The sequence below is a fragment of the Aquila chrysaetos genome, chromosome 9, assembly GCF_900496995.4.
Source record: "Aquila chrysaetos chrysaetos chromosome 9, bAquChr1.4, whole genome shotgun sequence".
NCBI classification, from domain to species: Eukaryota; Metazoa; Chordata; class Aves; order Accipitriformes; family Accipitridae; genus Aquila; species Aquila chrysaetos.
This window is the reverse complement of record NC_044012.1, coordinates 26,108,280-26,126,999: the sequence shown is the minus strand read 5'-3', so window position 1 is coordinate 26,126,999 and position 18,720 is coordinate 26,108,280. Positions and strand designations below refer to the sequence as shown.

Genomic DNA, 18,720 nt, shown 5'->3' with positions numbered 1-18,720 from the left:
CGCTGGCTCCAGGGCCAGGATTGGACCCTGAGAGACATTTCAAGCTGCTGTGCCTGCAACCCACGGCCATAGCTCCAACCGGTGTGGGGAAGCCCCATGGAGATGCTGTTGGGACCAGGGACATGGGTCACCTCGGGAGCAGGGAAACCATATAAAAAAAAACCTTCTGCTTCTCTTACAAACCAGATTTTCACTTGCTTTTGTTAAGAGCTGAGCACAGAAACCATCAGCAGAGAGGCGAGGAGGACATTCCTACAGCCAGGAGCATCGCCACTCCGGTGTCTTGGATGCTGGGGGAGGTTTTCATAGCAGCCACGGATCGCGGAGGTGTTTGCAAAATACTCCCCCTCCAAAATCTCTAGGATTAAAAACCAGCCCCAGATGCCAGGCAGTAGTTTAAGGCCAGAGCCAGGACAGTTGCCAGGTAGAAAACGTGCAAGCGCAGAAGGTCCTGGGGACCTGATGGTTCTTGAAGACGCTGGTGAAGAACATGTAGAGTTAGCCCTTGAGTTATGGCACCGAAACACTGTCTCCTTCCTGGCCGTGCCACTGTCCTCCGCCGGCTGTGCCTTCTGGGGGGTTGCTACAAGGACCTGGGTTTCGGGGAGGAGGAGGAGGAGGAAGAGGAAGGGGCTCAGCCCACCCCAACGGGGGCCAAGCCGAGGCTGAGGGTGAGTGCTCACAGGTAGGTGATGGAGCCGGGCATAGGTGCTGCTTCCTGGCGCCTGCTGCAGTTCTGCCCTCGAGCCGTGGCCTCCCTGAGCCCCGTCGGAGATGGCGAGGATGAGACGGAGGGGTGCGGAGAGGGTCTCCCCCCCCGACCCCTCACCATCCCTCTTCAGCTCACACGGAGGTCTCTGACTGCAGCCTCATGACGAACTTGTGTGACTTGGGGTCCACGAACTCCTCTGAGAGCTTGAAGAAAGGGATCTTCTTGGTGCTCACCACGAGGCTGAAGTCCTGGCGCTTCAGCACAAAGACCACCCCATCTTTCAGGCCATTCGTCACCGGCTCCTCGCTGACCAGTGTCCACTGCTTGGCCAGCCAGCGGTCCTTGTGGTACTGGATGGTGGGCCCTGCCATCAGGTACCGCTCAAGGAATGCCTTGGAGGAGGGAAAAGACATGTGAACGCCACCTTCCCATGGCTCAGCCTATTTTTTTTTTTTTTGCAGCCTCAAGCTGCTCAGCAGGTCCTGCAGGAAAAACATCCCCGGGGAGCTGGTTCCCATCACTGTGTGTTGCTCCCTTGGGGTTACACCCACTTTTCTGGCTGTATCCCCCAATCTCTTGTCCTCCCAGGGGGATGCTCTCACATGGTGGGGAACCCCCCCCCCCCCAAGTCCTCACGATCTGGACCAAGCCCTTGGGCAAACCCGTGGACCCGTCCCACCTCGCCATGCCCTTCCTCCATGCACCTTGGGCGTCATGTCATGGGTGATGCAGAACTCAAGGTGCTGCAGGATGCTCTCCATGGTGTGGTAGGGCTGCTGCTTCGTGGTGCGCAGGTACTTCTGCATGGCCCGGGCCATGGAGGCAAAGATGGCCTGAGCCGCCTCCCGCGGGTCCATGATCTCCCGTGGGTTCTTCTGGTCTTCCTCCTGCAGCCGCTTGATGTGGGTAAAGGCTTCTTCCACCGCCACCACCAGCCTGTTGGGAGGAAAGCCATGGATGTGGCTGCAACAGGGCAGAGTCCAGCCACGGGCAGGAGATCCCCTGGGGTTGGGGGGGGGAGCCACTTGCTGCTGGCAGGAACCCAGCTTCTACCCCAAAACAGTTTTGGGGGAGATCTGGCTGTGCCACGCAACAGCTGGGCTTGGGATGCGCTTCCCCAAGAGCAGGGAAACCTCGTCTTGGGGGGCTGGAGGTGACCCCAGGAGCACCCACTCCCTCCTGCCAGCACTGCCCAGGTCCTCACGGGGGATCCTGGGATGGGCACCCCATGGGACACACAGCAGTGCAGCACCCAATGCGGCACGCAGCCCAGTCCCCACCACCGGCCCCGTACCTGGCTCGGCGTTTCCGCACCCTGCGCTCGTGCTCTGCCTCCTCATAGTAATACTCGTTGTGGCTGTTGTCGCGCCTCCGGGCAGCTGCCGCAATGACAGCCCGGGACTGGCCCGTGGAGTTGTTCGTTGTGTTTTCTGCAGGGAAAAGGGCGAGGTTAGAGAGGGGTTGGTGCCCCACACTCCCCCTGCCCCACAGTCAGGCTGCAGCGATCCCGCTCCAGGCTCTCTGGAGCCAAGAGGAGCCTCCGGAGAGGAAAACACAGGGATGGGAAAGGGAAGGAGGAGAGAGAACGAGAGGAGAAGCCAAGGGAAGGGGAGCTCACCCTCGCCGAGGGAATAGACTTTAAACCCGGACATTTTCTTGGACAGGACGGATTTTGGCAGGTTGAGGAGGGCAGGGTTGTAGACCGGGAAATCATGGTAATAGTTCTCCAGGATCCACACGGCTGCTCGCTGGATGCTGCAGGGAGACACAGCCAGGCATGGGGGGCACAGAGAGCCAGTTAGCACCGTGCCAAGGGTGGGAGGCACACACAGCCGGGGCAGGACAAAGAGGGAGGGAGGGATGGACAGCGTGCGGCACTGTGGGGACTCTGTCTCATCCCATGGATGGAGCGGGGCTATACCCGCTGCGGGGCACGCTTGCAGCTCCTCCAGCCGGTTGATGCTGGGGTGCCGTGGAGGGCAGCGGCGTGGGCACAACCACTTGTGAGTACACATGTGCACCTGCACATGCACCAATGCACGTGCACACATGTACACGTGCATGGGAATGCACACACAGGACTGCACAAACACCCAGGAGCAACCAGCAGACACACACACCTCATGCACACACACAAAGAGGGGAACCCACTGCGGCAGCAACCCCCCCCAGCACCCCCATACCTGAGATGGCCAACGTTGTAGAAACGACTGGCTCCATCAGCAGAGCGGACGGCTTTGAGGGTGAACTGGGGCTGGAGCTGGCGCAGCTCCAGCAGCACCACGGCCAGGTAGTGCACGAAGAGCAAGGCGTCCACCAGCGAGACGGCATACTGCACCACCCCCTGGTAGTTGCGGTCCCGCGAGTCCAGGATCCGTACACCATAGAAAAGCCAGTAGGAGACGACAAGGAGGAAGACAAGCACCATGAGCAACGCTCGGAAGACGAAGATGCGAGGGAAGAAGGCTTTGGGGCGACGGAAGAAGAGAGCCCAGCTGCCCAGCAGGAGGATGAGGAGTTTGAAGGCCACGGAGATGAAAAGCCCCTCGCAGGGTGTCCCGCAGGGCTCCAGCTCCTCCCGCCACAGCAGCTGGGGTAGGAGCATGAAGGCGAGGGGTGTGAGGAAGGCAAGCAGTGCCAGCGCCCCGGCCAGCGAGACGCCCAGGTGCCGGGAGCAGTCCAGGTGGGCACTGTCCTCCATGTCCTTGGTGATGCGGGTGATGTCATCGTGTGAGATGCTGTGCTCTGACGTCCCCGTCACCACTGTGGTGGTCTCGCCCCAGTTGTCATCCTGGGAAGGGCGGATGGGAGGGTTACACAGGGGATGGCTCCGTGTCCCCCCTTCCCCGTCCCCAGCACCCCAGGGGGCTGCCAGCTGCACTGGACCCCCACCCCAACCCAGCTCCAGCATCTCCCATCCACCAAACCTCAAAGCCCGGTGCGCTGCCTGGCGCCATCACCCCCATTTAGACAGTGGAAACCTCAGCCTGGGGTAGGGGAATGCAGCAATTTGGCTGGGACCCTCTAGGAAACCCCCGTCGGCGGCTCTGTGCCGTGCTTCACCTCTCCGGCACTGGTGAGAGCAGCTTTGGAAGTGGGAAGCATCCTGCTTCCAGGCAAACCCCCTCATTAGCGGGGCCAGAAGGAACATGCCCAGCTGCCGTCCCAACACACCCTCGCTGCTGCCGAGCGGGCGGGTGCTGCCTCCTCCAGCACTGCACTGGGCAGGACAAAGTGTCCGGCAATCTGGCAGCTCACTGCACCGGACGGGATTCCCATTGCCTCCAAGAAGACCCCTCCTCCAGCCAGAGGGGTGCGGAAACGACCTGTCCCCATTTGATTCCTTCCCAGCTAAAACGTGGGGTTTTAGTGGAGGGAGAAGGTGTTGCACCGCAGGCGCTGAAAACACCACCTTGGAGCAGCCACGGGTCTGTCCATCTGTCTGTCCTCTCACTCAGACTTGTGCATTCTGTTTTACTGCACTTTGGCATCCCTGAAACTTGGGGGTTTATCGTATCTTATTTTTCCCCCCCAAATTTCTGCAGGAAAGCCAGCAATTTCATTCCAAACAACAAAATAAAGCCACAGCCTGGGGCTTTCCAGAGGGATGGGAAGCAGAGGAGGGTCCAGGAGGACCAGTCCATGTCCCAGCCCATCCCCAGGTGAACCCACGCTGCCATCGGCTTGCTCTGGCCACAGCTGGACCGGGCAGGCTCAGCCGCCGGCGTCCTGGCCACCGCAAACCCCGGCCTCTGCCGGTGCCGACTTCTCGGTGGGGGAAGATGAAAAGAGCTGGAGCCGCCTGCGTAGGTGGCTGGGAGATGATTAAAGCCAGGGACCAGGCTCTGCGGCGGCCGGAGGAGTGCCGGCACCCAGTGTGGGGGGCACAGCAGCTCTGCCCCCACTGCCGCTCATGGCGAGGGACCCCCATGGGACGGGTAGCCAGTGGGGGGATGCAGCGTGGGACCCTCCTCTGCACCAACCCGCTCGCCGGTGTGATCCTGCTGGGAGCTGGGCTGGGGTTATTACGCCTTGGCATGGCCGAGCCGGCATCGCCTGCAGGAGGATCTCGCTGAGCGAGGAGCTGAAGCTAATCCCTAGGGAGTGGATCCCCAGGGAGTGGATCTCCAGGGTGTCTTCCACCCTCGGGCAGCCCGTGCCCAACCCAGCTGCTTCCCCAGGGTGCCGCGACAGCCGGTCCCCTTTCATTTGCACCCATGCCGCCCGTCTGCCCTCCCCGCTGGCTCTGCCACAGCACTCACAGAAGCCCGTCTGCCAGCCAAGGGCCAGCCCAACCGGCTCAACCGCTCTGCCGGGGAGCACCAGGCATGCCGGGAGCCCCCGCGCCCCGCCAGTGGCTCCCACCCTCGGCAGCATCCCCACGACGGGGCAGAGATGCCAACCCTATTCCTCCCCCTGCCCAACTCACCCTCTCATCCCCCCGGGTCGACTCATTGTCCAACAAGGGCTCGCCTGGTGCTTGGATGGTCACCGACTTGTCCCCGCGGCTCCCGTCCCGGCTTTTCGAGCGATGCCGGTCCCGCCGATCCCTGAAAGGCAAAAAAGGGGAGCAGGGTGGGTGCACCTGGGTGGCAGCACCCATTGGGGCCAGGGGACCCCTCCCCAGGCAGGCACTGACCCCTCACCTGTGCTTGCGGGAGCTGCGGGAATGCCCGGACTTGTAGGAATATCCCGAGTATTGCGACTCATTGTCCATGGTGTCAGAGTGCTGGAGCTTGTGCCGCTCCACGCCAAGGGGCTTGGGTCTCCCCGGCCCCGGGACAGCGGCCAGGGCCTCCTTCAGAGGGGGCTTCTTCAGGCCCAGGGGCACCTTCAAGAAGTCGACCGTCACCTTGAGGGACTCTATTTTGATCACTTGGTTGGGCTCGTCTCAGGAGAAAACAGCTTGCCCACCTGCGGAGGCGAAGGGGAAGGGTCACCAGTGGCACAACAGCATCCCGGCAATCCCCTGGGGGTCCTGGCCACTGGTGAGGATCCCCTCGCCCACTGTCCCTGCACCACTGCAGCTCCAGCCCTGGTGGCAAATGGGGATGGGACTTCAGCAGAGAAAGGGTATTTGGGTCACTTTGGGGCATTTTCTATTTTATCCCATGCCCAAGCTGGGCCCGGGATGGTCACCTTCCCCTTTATTAATGATACTGCAGGATTAGCTTCTGTTTTGGGAGATTTACACTTTAATTAATACCGCGATAGTTATTTTGAGTGCCTAGGGTGGGGGCCAAAAAAAAAAAAAAAAAAGGAATGAATAATTGGGTGCAGGCAATGTTTCAGGCCCATCTTGCAGCACGGGGCTCTGCCCGGACACGTTTCCCAGTGTGGAGCCGGGATCTTACACCCAGGAGATAGGCGCGGGAGTCCCGGTTTCTCGAGGAGCATCGCTTTGCACTGGCTCCAGCTCCCCTTGCAGCAGCAGCCTGAGCCGGGGAGAGCTCAGGATTGCTGGGACCGGGGGAATCGGGGGGCTCCCAGGCTGCCAGATGCCACCGCGGTGGCTCTGAGGATGGAACCACTGGCCTGGGCCACCCCGACAGCATCCAAGGACCGGTCCACCATCGCAAGGCTGGCTTGGAGCAGATACCATCACCCCACGCTGACTCACGGCTGCCATGTCGTTATTAGCCAACCCCAAACTCCCATTACAGCCATTTGTAGATGCACACATATATAAATATATACACACATGCACATGATTCCCACCTACACCTACTTATGGTGTCGGATCTTTGCTGGGTTGGGAAAAAGAACACCTGGCTGAGATCCCAGCTGGGCACCAGGACCTCAGGCAAAGGCTGACAGGATGCTGGCAGGAGCCGGGGTCTCTGTCGGTGGTCTCCTGGGGTACCGGTCTGGGTCACCCTGCTGGTTTTGGGGACTCCCAAGCCGCTTACAGACCTGATGCAGGTTCGGTGCTGGCTTGCCTGGGTCTGTGATCCCACTGGGGAGGGGACCCGGACACAGATGGGAGCCATCGCAGACACTGGGCTGCCTGACCCATGTCAGGGGATGCTGGAGCCCGTTGGAGGGGTCCTGCCAAATCCTCCTGCCCTCACCCTAAGGGTTCTGGGGGGCTGCGGGCATTAGGCATCCCCCAGAGCCCCAAACCCCGCTTCCCAGGCAGTACCGCATGCTGGGGGCGGGTCACGGCAGCTGTGTTTGGGGGTAAGCCCATGCTGGGTTACCACGGAAATGCCATTTCGACCAAATAAAACCCAAATGTCTTTTGGCCTCTTTTCCAAGGCCTCAAAGAGGGGGAGATGGGGTCGAGGAGGCAAAAAGGGAGGGAGGGGTGGTGATCCTTTTGTCCCAGATGCTGGATGCTCACACATTTATCACTATGGAAACAAAAGCCCCCCCCCAACGCTGGTTGTCTAGGAGATGGCAACAGGACCGGGAACTGTTCCCGGCATCCCCAGCGAGCGATGGGGGAAGGGGAAGGGACTGAGAGAGAAAGGACCCCCCTGTGCACCCCCCCCAGCCCCTGCCAGCCCCCCCTCTTCTGGGCTTTGTTTGCAGGCAGGGATCAGGTTTCTGCTGGGAACAATGCCGGGGTCTCGGCACAGGGGGGCTGAGGACTGGCTTGTCCCCAGTCTGGTCCCATTAACACCATTAGGAGGTTGACACTGGGGCAGGGGACAGACCCCCAGGGACTCACCGGCAGGGCAGTGTGGGAAGTTGAGGCGAGGTGGCTGCAGGCGGGTGGCTGCAGGCGGGTGCTCTCCGCCGTCCCGGTGGTCACCGAGGCACTTGAGGCATCCTCAGCCTCCGGTGGGGACGGCATCCAGCTGGCGGGCGCTGGAGGGGGGCTGCGCATGGGGGGGGGCCGCTCACAGGAAGGGTGGCCCTGTTGGGGGTCTGCTGTCAAGCTGGGGGAAGCAAGAAAGAAGGAAATCAGGAGCCAGGCATCCTTTGGGGCATCCCCTCCCCGGGGACCGGGACCATGCGTGTGCCATGGCAGCCACCCAGCCACGTGTTTGGGGGACAGCTGCAGCACGTCACACTGGGCACACTGGGCACCATCAGCCAAATTCCTTGTCCTGCAGGTCACCCACTCTGGTTCCCTCCGGGGGCATCCGCCCCATGAGAGCTCCTCGCTTCACCTTGACCCCCGGTGAGCACCCAATGGGCAGGGGAGGAAAATGAGGGTGGGCTGGAAAACCCCCCAGACACCACTACAGCCCAAAACCTGCCCAGGCTTCACCTCCACACCACACTGGCACCCTGGCCCATACCCCGGCACCACGTGGCTGTCTGCTGCTGGATGCGACCCTCCCTGAAGTGTCCCAAGCCAGGCTGAGCACTGCTCCCATGCCTCCCCACTCCAGCCAGAGCCAGGCACTCCTGGAGAGGTGCAGCTGATTTATCAGCCGAAATCAAGATGGGGTTTTCCAATGCATCTCAGTCATTCAAGGCACCAGCCTGTGGATTTAACGCTCCTCGGCCACCACAATCCCGTGACCAGCAGCCACACTTCAAGTCCACCCCTGGGTCAGGGGTCCCTACGGCTGCACCGGTGGTGTGGGGACCCTGGGGCCATCCAGTTCCCAAAAGCAAAGCCAGAGCTGGGAGATGAAGGTCGATCCATTCAGAGGGAGAACAAGGCACGCATTTCCAAGGGGAGCGAGCAACAAGCCATGGGAATGGCTGCAGAGGGCTGCAGCAAGCCCAGCCCTTCAATCACAAGCTGGTGAAGGGGCAGAGGTTACGGGCAGGTTTTGGGGTGCTTTCCCAGAGCAGAGCAGCGGCGTGGGACGGTTTGCTCTGGCACGATCCACAGATGAACCATGGGCAACCTCCGCATCCGGACCAGGGCTCAGCTCTGGCCGATGAGGACCCTCTGTCTTGCCTGTACCAAAACAACTGAACATTCTCCCCAGCAAAGGCTGGTGGGTGGAATAACCCCCAACCCAGTGGTTTTGTAAGGTTAATTTGTAAATCAAGCAGCCATCCCGCAGGTCACTGGAGCCAGGAGCTCCTTGTCCTCCTGTCCCGCAGCCACTCCAGTGCCAGCGGAGCAACTTGGCCGCTCCAGCGGGGAAGAGAGGGATTTTTTTTTTTTGGATGGTTTGCCTGGCAGAGTGGGGAAAGCCAGATCGGGAGCACAAGGTGCTCAGGTGGAAAGGCTAGAAATGGATGCCTCGTCTCCAGGAGGAGAAGTGGCTTCAACTTAGCGAGGCCGTGGAGACACGGAGCGACCGCCAAGGGCTGGGAGCGAGAGCCAGATGCATGTAAACGAGGAGGAAAACTCGCATTTTTAATAGCCAGGTGATTAACCATCAGAACAAACTCCCCAGGGGAGGAGAGGATTTGCCATCTCTTGACATCTTCAAGTCCAGACTGGATGGCTTCTCGGGATGATGCTGGAGCACATCACAGGGTTCAAAGCAGAGAGAGCTCGGCTGGGGCTTCGGGGTGGTCAGAAAAGCCGCTGCCGCTGTCTCTCCTGCCTTTGAGTCCATGAACCTCAAACACAAACTATCTTTTGCATTCAAATGCTCAAAAAAACATAGATCCAAGCGTTTCTAGATGAGAAAGCTTTCCTATTTCAAACAGCTGCAGGGCAAATCCTAAGAGGGAAATCCTCTCCTCCCATCCCCGGCGAGGCAGCATGCCCCTTGGACCAGGTAGCACAAACCCACACCGCGTGGCTCTCTCCCAGCTTTATTCAGTGCCAAGACCTCGCGAGAGCCAGGCATGACATTTGCTTGAGAAAAACCCACTTTGAGTGAAGGGCAGAGGGAGAAATCGGCAGCCGAACAACTTCTGTCCTGGCCAAGAGGGTTGGAACCAAACTGGTTGCCTTCGCACTGGAGCGGATCGGCGAGCATCCACCTGCTCCCACGCCAGAGCTCAGCAATTTATGCCAGCGGTGCTCTTTTTCCAGCATCTGCAAATCTAGATCAATTGAATAAATACCAGCATTAAGTCAGGATGCTCTAATGTGGCTATGAGAGGGGTGTGAACGCAGCCCTTCGCACACCAATGATCACTGGCTTCCCACCACTGGGGCCAAGCAGGAGCAGAAGGAACCATCAGCCACATCTGGGCAGGTGTTTTCCTGCTTGACTCAACAAGCATCACGGTGACTGGGAAACTGAGTCACAGAGCGAGCCAGGTGGACCCCGGGGTCCTGGATTCCCGGCACATGACTCCACCGCTGTTTATCCTCCCAATAAGCCTGGGAGGGCTGGAAGCATGGCTCTGCCCATGACAGAGATGGGGAAACTGCGGCACACAGCAAGCCGGAGTCCATAGCTGTTTATGAACAGGCAGAAAACCTAACACGAGCCTCAGCCCTGCCTCACACCATAATTTTTGGGCTGTCTTCCCTCACCACGCCGACACCAGGGAGGTTGGCCCGGGGACCCCTGGAGTAGCGATGCCCACGGTGGGGATGCCGCCGGCACACCTCCGAAACCAGTCTGGGAATGGGAGGCACATCCCGGCCCCAGCACATGGGTCTGCTGAGCCAAGCGCCCAGCACATTTGCTTGCTTGGCTACGCAAACACGCCTTGCTGCCTCCGCACAATAGACGCCTTCCCTGGCTGGCAACCACCGTGCTCCCCCGCCAGCCACTGGCCCCTCAAGCCCCGCGCTGCCGGGGAAGTGGGAGGTGGTAGAGGGGGGAATGGAGCAGTGGCCATATTTCATATATGCACCAAATAGGCTGCCAGCACCAAGAGCTGGGCATCCACAGGTGACCCGGAAAGAGCAGAAGGTTGGGTGCACGGTGAGGGAAAAACCCCAGGGGTGCTTCTGCTTGGATGGGGGGGGGGGGGGGGGGGAGATGGGCTCCCCAAGCAGGAGCTGGGGGGTCAAAGCAGATCCCCTACCACCATGTCTATTCAAGCCCCAAGCACTGGCCATGCATCACCTACCGAGGAGCTGGGGAGAGGCCACCAAGGCAATTCACTGCCCTCCCCCTGTTTGCACCCCCTTCCAGAAGCACAAACACCAACAATTTTCCTTCTCTTCTCCACGGGTCGTATCCAGCCCCGCAGCTCCTCTCACCTGGCAGAGCTGAGGCTTCACAATGAGCTTGTGGCATGTCCCTCAACCCGGAGGCTGCTCCGTTCCTTCCGCAGCCGAGTCCCCCTGTGTCAGGCTGGGAAAGTGGCCGCCCCGGGCCCCCCGCTGCTGCTGCCACTCCAGCCCCAGCCCTGGGAGATGCCGCTGCTGGGAGGAATCTGCAAACTTCCAGCTCTTTGGTCCGTTGGCACGACCGGGCGCTTCAGAGGGACGCGGGAAAGGCCCATGGGAAGCCCGAGTGGCTTAATCCAACTCCCCCATGGGGTCTCATTCTGCTCTCAAATTGCTCAGCGTCAGCTTGGATGCAGAAGGTTTAATATCCCTTCCAAACTGCCAGCTTTAATTACGATCACTTGGGATTGTTACAATATCCACAGGAACGTCCAGTCCCTCAAGCGCTTGGTCCCTACCAAGTTTCCTCCAGTGGGGAAGTCCCACTGTGCGACTACAGGACAAAGCCCAGCCTTTCACCCGGCATTTCAATCCCGTTGCATGTCTGGGAGTGATGGAGGTGGCAGACGCATCGGGCGGTGGGGATGCACTACCTGCCTCCGCGCAGGTAAAAATGACCGCACCGAGATCTAGAACCAGAGGAAATAAAAAAATGTACAAAACCCAGGGATTTGCGTGAGAACGGGGCTCGATGCAAAGAGAAAGGTATTTGCATTGCAAAACCTGCCCTGCTGGCACCAAGGGATCCTAACTGCAGCCCTACACCCAGCTGCGCTTCCAGACGCCCACTGGCTGCTTACCTGCTCCATCTCTCCCTTCCCAGGGCTCGGCGCCTGGCGGAGGGGCTCAGCCCACACTCCACGTCCTCGTAGCCCCTGTCTGCCTCAGCCCGAGCTCATGGGGAGCACTCGGGGCTCCCCAGGAAGATGAGCGGCAGCTTTGTCCTCGTGGTTTCCAGTGCCGGGTCCAAGCGGAGGTGGGATGGCATCATTATGCCCAGGACATCGCCAGTCCTGCGGCAAGGTGCTGCGGCTTCCAGATCTCCCTCCTGCTGCCCAAATCACATCTCCCGGTCCCCTCCTGCTCCCACCACCCCTCCAGCCATGCCAGTGGCACCTCTGGGTGGGACGCTGGCATGAAGTGACAAACCTACAGTCACCCTGGGGCACTGGAGAATGCAAATGCCAGAGTCCCAGGCTGCTTCTCCGGTGGGCACGAGCATCTGAGCGGTGCAACAGGATGCTTGGACAGGGCAAGCTGAGGAGGTGCGGGGGTCCGTGCTCATGGTTCGGGCTGTTACTTTCATTTCAGCGCGTTCTCCAAAAGCGTTGTCAGAAACTCTGTCCCCAAGGCTACAACCCAAAAGGCCAGTTCCTACCCCAAAGGGACACCCGCAGCATAAACAACTGCGCTTTTAGATCAATTATAGCTCTGTTCCATAGGCTCTGGGTGCCTAATGCTTAACCCTACTAAATCCTGCCAGGCTGCAGTGGGCAGACAACAATATTATCCATGTCTCGGAGCCTGGAAAAACAGCGTAGAGATGGGATCCGTCTGGGTCCAGGCAAGGAGCAAGGTGACCGCATTCACCCACTGACCACAGTGCTCAAGGTGGGGCCGTGCTCAGCCCAAGGCAGCAAACGCCTTTGGAGGGTACAAGGCAAAAAAATCCCTTGCGTGGGGGATTTTGGCAGCTAGTCCTGCTGCCCTGGCAGCCCCAGTGCCACGACGCCCACAGGTCCGAGCACTCACTGCTTCATTGCTGGCACTTGCACGGGGCTAGCCAGGGAAGGGCAGCGAAACCCCGTGGTTTTCTCCGAGGCCCTCTCCCAAGCATCCCGGCTGGACAATAAAGCCATAAAGCATCTGCCAGCCGCTCCGGCCCTCAGAAAACAGAACCAAAATATAAAATTAACTCGGACTAAAGACCTGGGGTTGATTCAGCCCTGACTGATACAGGGGAGATGGGCTCCTTGCCTTCCCCCCGGCCCCATTGTCTGCAAGCTGATGAAAATGAGAAACCACATCTAATCATTCAAATGGCTGAAGGGAGCCCAGAAGGAGCACGGGGATGGGCAGCCAGTGCCCCCAGCCCCGTGCCCATCCTCGGGGCCGTGCCTTCAGGATGGGGGCTGCCCATGGGACCTGGCGACCTGCAACCCTAAAACAACCACCCCATGGTCCAACAGCTGGTCGAGAACCATCGCTGGCTCCAATGAAGTCATCTGTTAATTAAATCAGCCAGTCTCATCCTGAGCTACGCCCCCCCCCCCAGCACAAAGACAGTGTAAATACACAGGAGAAGCCCCGGCTGCACAGAGATCGCATCTGACTCAGGCTGCTTCGGAGCCCAGCTCGGTCCCAACACAATCCCGAATTGCTGTGATTAAGCAACAGCCATCCCCAGAGGCTCCGCGAAGATAATATTTAACTCTTCTTTTTTTTTTTTTAACCTCCACCTCGCTTATTATACCAAGGCCTGGGGGGGGAAACAGACTCTACGCCGTCTCCCAAGGAAATAAAGCCTCTCACCCCAGACACAGCAGCAGGGCCGATGTCTGAGCTCGCACCCGGTGTAGCATGGAGGGAACTCCCTGTTGGCTCAGGGTGCTGCGCCAGGACGGGACCAAGATAAACCGGATCAGAATCCGGCCGGGTCTCTCCCAGAAGCAGGTGAGCGTGCTGGCAGGGACAGGTGAAGCGGGCAGACCCTGCCTCACAGGTCCCACAGATCTGGCAGGAACATCGGCCGTTTTCACTTCCCTGTCCTCAGAGCAGTCACCCAGCCTTGGTGCAGGGCAGGTAGCGGGGTGGACACCCCATAGGTGCCCACCCTTGTCCCCCAGCTGCTGCTGCGGTCAACTGTTGCTTGCAGGGGTTGCAGGCAGGGAGGAAGCCCTGTGCTTACACCCATGCTGGGCACAAAGGGCTCGGAGGCCAAGGGGTGGTTGACTGCAGCAGGGCAGCTTGGCCAGTAAACTCCAGTATAAGCATGACCCACTGCAGAGCGGAAAGCCACAAGCACCGGTGCCAGGCTGCGTGCAACTGGGGGGGACGTGGCCCCCGCTGCATCGCCCACCGGGGAGGTTTCCCAGGGCCAGCGGAGCCCTGCGAAAAGGGAATAAGCAGCACCCTGGGAGCAGGGCCCATCCCCGGGGTGCATCCTCAGCACCTCCCCACCCCGGCCCCTGCTTCAAGGGCTGGGGGGGGAAGGAAGAAAAAAAAAAACAAAACCCCTGGCAGCCCCGCATGTCCCCCTGCCACGCTGCGGGGCACCGCCGGGAGCGGGGCTCGCCGAGCAGCCGCTCCCCGCCTGGCTGCCGGCCCAGGAAAGTCCCCGGCTTCCCAGGCCCTTCCTGGAGGGACGCGCCGAGCCCGAGCCCGAGCCCGAGCCCGGCCCCGGCCCCGGCCCCGGTCCCCGCACCGCGGCTCACCCGGCCCCGTTCCACCCGCCCCCCCCCTCCCGCGCTGCAGCGGAGCTACCTCGCACCCCGTTTCCCCCCGTTCCCCCCCCCTTCACGCACTTACCATCGCCGCCGCACCTTTGTGCGCGTCCCCCCCTCCCCGCACCGAAATCCCGGGGCTGCTGCTGCTGCGGCGGCGGCGGAGGAGGAGGAAGAGGAGGAGGCGGAGGAAATCCCGAATCCCAGCGGAGCGGGCTCCCCCCCGCCCCCAACTCCGCTACGCCGTCTGCCCGGCCCCGGTCACGGCCCCGGTCCCGGTCCCGGCCCCGGCCCCGGTCCGCCGCACCCCAGACCGGCAGCTCCCGCCCGCGCCGCCGCTGTTCCCGGCCGCTCCCCCCGCTCCCGCCCATTGTCTCCGTTCCGCGCTCCCGGCGCCCCTCCGGGGCCATTGTCTTTAGGGGGGAAGAAGGCCCCAGGTCCCGGCTCCCTCCCCCCGTACCTGCAGGTGGGGAGCGGGGTCCCCTCCGGTCCTCGACCTGCAGCCAGGGCTTTTGGGATAAGGATGGCGGGAGGGTGGTGGTAGTGGGTGTCCCGGGGAGGTCCCCACTGCTGGAGGGGGAGGTGGTGTGGTGGAGCTCAGGGTTAAGCCCCACTGGCATCTCCCCCGAATTCGGTGGGGTCATGCACAGCCCAGGTGACCCCCTGGCCCGGGGGGGAGTTATCATGCCCCCAACTGCCCCTCTGCACCCAGGCATAAGCAGGGCCAGGCCGGTGGGGCAGGGTGGGGGAAAAGGACAAGCCTTCACCCTGGCAGAGGTGCCCCCAAAGGGGTAACAGCCCACCGGGGTCATGGTCCTGCTCCCACCTTTGGGCCAGGCCAGGCTGGTTTTTGTGGGGGGGAAGAAGGGTGTGTGTGTGAACAAGTGACTCCCTGTGGTCCTTGGATCCCCCAACTGATGAAAACTGAGTCCATCACCTAGGTCTGGCTCTGTCCCCCAGTGTGTCTGGGTGGACAGCCCACCCAGGACCCTCGTGGTGAAGGTGTCTGGGCTTGGCCCAGGAACAGGTCACAGCATGTAGGAGCCCCTGACCCTCTGCTGCACTGGGCTGGGTGGGAGCACCTGGAAGACCCCCCTCCCCAGCCCATCTCCCAGCTCCCCAGGGACAAGGGATGCACTGGGAGCAAAGAGGGATGGGGGACACACACAGGGGACAGCAGCTCAGCACATACCTGCAGACCACCCGTTTGCAGAGAGGGAGCTGGGGGGGCTGGAAAGGACAAACTGTGCCCCATGCAAGCCCCCACACTAGGTGTGGGGGTCCCTTGGCGGGGGGGGGAGGTCTTAGGGCCCAGTGCTCTGGGGCAGCACCATCCCCTCACCCAGCAGGACCCGTGGGAAGGAGCCTGGAAGCATGGGTTCGGGGGGGGGGGGGGGCAGCACCCCCACCTGCTCCAGAGGGAAGGACCCCCAATCACCCGTATGCCCCCACGGGCCAGGGACCCTCACGCAGAGCGCCCCGCAAAGCCAGTCTCTCCATTAGGCGAGGGGGAGACCGGGAAGCGTAGGACCCCCGACAGCCTCCACGCGTGGAGAACCCCGCAGCGGGGGCACACCACCTGCCCGGAACAGCCTAGCCGGACTGTCCGACGCTTTATATCAATGAGCGAGGGTGGGAACGGACCGGGCCCGCCCCCCCCCTCGCGCTGCCCAATGGCGAGAGGCGCTCTCCTCCTGGCGCACGCCATTGGTCGGATTTAAATGGCTTGTTTTCCCTTAATGGGGAGGAGGGTTTGGGAGGGGCGATGGGGCAGGGGCGTCCCAGGCCGGGCTGCGGGGGGAATCCTGCCCTGTCTGAGCCCTGACGCAGCTCAGCCCATGTGTTCTGGGTCCCTTTGGGTCACCTCCCTGCCACCGTGGTGTCCCATAAAGCCGAGGCACCAGGTAGGGGGTGTCTGGCAACATCCTCTCCACAGCATCCAGAAATGCATGGTCCAGGCGGAGCTCAGTCAGAGCTGCTGGGTGAGGAAGAAGGGCGGGAAAGGGCAGCCAGAGCTGTAAGCTGGAACACAGAGGTTGGGGCACCTTGGGAGGGACCCCCCCCCACAGTCTGACCAGCTTCTCCCTCCTTTTTTTATCAAGTGTCTTAGCTCTCTTGGAGGAGCCCATCTAGGAGCCATCGTTGTGGTGCTCCATGCAGCTCAGCTCAGCCAGTGACGTTTGTCCAACCGTGTATTTTTCTACCTCTCAGCTGGGCTCCAGACTGCAGGTGTCACTGGGAAGCCCAGCTCCAGCCTATTCCCTGGGGTGGCTTGAGCAGCCTCGGGGCTGCTCCAGCTCCCTCTCTGTCTCCACCTACAAAATGGCAAGGAGACACAATGCTGCATCCTGCAATGGCCATGGAGACTTGAGGGAGGTGGATCCCAGCCTGTGCTGGTCCCCTGGGTCCTGGCACAGAGCTGGGGGCGGTCAGTGCCCCCCCTTTTTACATGGCTCAATGGGCTGTGTGAGTCACTGGAGCAGCCTTGAGGTATAACCTTGGGAGTGCAGGAGCTGTGGCCAAGTTTGGGACCTTGTGACCCAGCAGGGCTTGGGGATCGCTGCCGGGTATGGGCCGCCTCTGCTCTCCCTTCCCCCTGCAGCCAGCTGCCCCGGGCCGTCCTCTCACTCCCGCTCCGGCTCCGGGAGTGATTAATGGGCCCTCAGAGCTCATTCCTGGCCAGCTGGGGTTGCTGGAGCCTCCCTGCCATCTGGGAAAGGGCCGCATTGTTCCACCTTGTGATTTACAGGGATGGTCCCCTCCCTCTGCACCCTGCTCTCAGGACAGAAGAGCCTGCCCGGCTCTGCAAGGTGCCCAGCCCTGTCCCATGTGGAGCACCTGGTATCAGCAGTGCACAGGGTGCTGGGTGCTTCCCATCCATCTCCTGGGGATGAAGGACTCCCAGAACCAGCTCTGTCTTGTCTTGTTCTTGGAAATTACCTTCTACAGAGCAGGGAAGACCCAGGGCCCTTGCAAAGTCCTCATACACCTCCCTGAGCAGAGCGGGGAGCAGTTGTGTCCCCTCACACCCGCCAGACCCCTCTCCTTGCCCAGAGCTGACCCACCACCCTACACACTAACAACCGGACCCCAGACAGGTCCAACACCCATCAGTCCCAAGGTGTCATGGTTGGGCTTCCCGCTCCGCAGGGAGGGGGGCAGAGACTCTGGGCAGATAACTCTGGAGATTCGGAGTCCTAGAAAGCAGGGTGCAGGGTGGCTAGCCTCTCCCTGCCCTGGGCAGGATCAGCAGCATCTAACCCATCCCCACAGATGTTTGTCTGACCTGTCTGCAAGCCCTGGGGCTATGCAGGCTGCCGGTGATCTCACCAGACCTTCCTTGGCCCGCTGGCCCTCATGCTGCGGACCCTGCCTGGGGTGGACGATGACCCACGGGTCCCAAACTGTCCCTGCTGCATGCTCTTGCCACACTGCTGTCCAGACAGGCTCTTTATCTCTGCCATGCGATTGCTGGCACGAGGCATCTGATGGCTCATTAGCTCCTGCTCCATGTCTCGAAGGAAGGGACCAGATCTCACCGGCTTTACCTAGTGAGCAAGTCGGCCCATTTGGGCCAGGGCCTGCCTCTCCCAGTCGCCTGTCTCTGATCAGCATTGCAGCCTCAGGGGACCCTTGTCCTCTAAACCAAGCACGAAAGAGCATTTAAAACGATGGGTCATGGAAGATGCTTTTGGGAACGTCCCACGTGTGTGCATGGGTGCCGTTTGCCTTTGTCCCTTGTGTTGGTCCCAGTCCCAGCCCTGCCTGAGAGCTTCAGTGGGGTTTGGGTCACTTTGCAGGGGACAGGGATGCTCTAGGGATGGGGTCCCCCGCCTGGGGTGTGACAGGGGTCTGGCATGAGCATGCAGGGCCCCGTCCCGGGGACCCAGCAGATGGCACTGCCGCCTCGTGTAGGCGAGCTGGGGACACAGCTGCTGCCCACGGTGACATCCCCTGGGGACCAGGGCACATGCAGGCAGCCTGGCCCTGGGGCAGCAGGCTGAAACAAGGGGTGTCCTTCCCCTTTCCCAACCCGGGGTGTCACATCCTGCCCCGGCTACTCCTTTTTGGGGGGAGGAAGGGACGTGGAAGGGGCCTAGCAGTCATCTCCACCTTGTTGTCCCTGGGGCAGGGACACAGAAATGCCACCAGGCAGAAGCAGCTGAGCAGTTTCATGCATGTCTCTATCTGCACTGTCAGGACTATTTTCCATGGGTATTTTTCAAATGAAAAGCCATTGTGAAACACTTTCCGTGCACACACCTACCTGTGCACTGGGACCGGTGTCCTCCAGAGGCCAGAGGAGAGATGGAGAGATGGAGCTGTGTATGGGGAAGGAGAGAGAGAAGGAAATAGCTGTGGGAATAGGGAAGGAGTTGCTAAGTGTCTAGGAAAACGCTCAGGGAGGTAGAGGAGAAGCCGAGCTGCCTGTTACCCTGCCTGCCCACAAGCACAAAGAACAGGCAAGGGACCCAATCTGTCGGAGATGACAGCAAGGCCAGAACCAGCATCTAAATTAGCATGAAGTGTTTCCATTGTGTGAGGCACAATGAGGACCATATGTC

The 18,720-nt window shown here is 60.9% G+C and overlaps 1 protein-coding gene across 9 annotated transcripts; it reads right to left on the bottom strand.

Moving 5' to 3' along the window:
* Positions 1-122: 122 nt before the first annotated feature.
* Positions 123-18,441, bottom strand: VANGL2 (VANGL planar cell polarity protein 2). Of its 9 annotated transcripts, none has more exons than XM_041125991.1 (9): positions 18,423-18,441; positions 7,386-9,625; positions 5,359-5,626; positions 5,142-5,262; positions 2,896-3,503; positions 2,331-2,467; positions 2,007-2,142; positions 1,417-1,648; positions 123-1,104 (listed from the first exon to the last, which is right to left on the bottom strand). In XM_041125991.1, exons 3-9 carry the CDS (start codon positions 5,427-5,429, stop codon positions 844-846), a joined length of 1,566 nt encoding a protein of 521 aa, XP_040981925.1. In that variant the 5' UTR covers positions 5,430-5,626; positions 7,386-9,625; positions 18,423-18,441; the 3' UTR covers positions 123-843. The 9 variants fall into 9 exon arrangements, with proteins under 9 accessions (XP_040981925.1, XP_040981921.1, XP_040981924.1 ...); XM_041125987.1 differs by lacking the exon at positions 18,423-18,441 and adding an exon at positions 14,241-14,449 and having other exon boundaries at positions 7,386-11,341; XM_041125990.1 differs by lacking the exon at positions 18,423-18,441 and adding an exon at positions 14,241-14,449.
* Between the last annotated feature and the right edge of the window lie 279 nt (positions 18,442-18,720).

Coding starts and splice junctions, on each gene's coding strand:
- VANGL2 (XM_041125991.1), bottom strand. CDS start 5,429: ATGGACAATGAGTCGCAATACTCGGGATATTCCTACAAGTCCGGGCAT. Junction 3,504..5,141: donor CGACCCGGGGGGATGAGAGG/GTGAGTTGGGCA, acceptor CGCCCTTCCCAG/GATGACAACTGGGGCGAGAC. Junction 2,468..2,895: donor TACAACGTTGGCCATCTCAG/GTATGGGGGTGC, acceptor GTCTCCCTGCAG/CATCCAGCGAGCAGCCGTGT.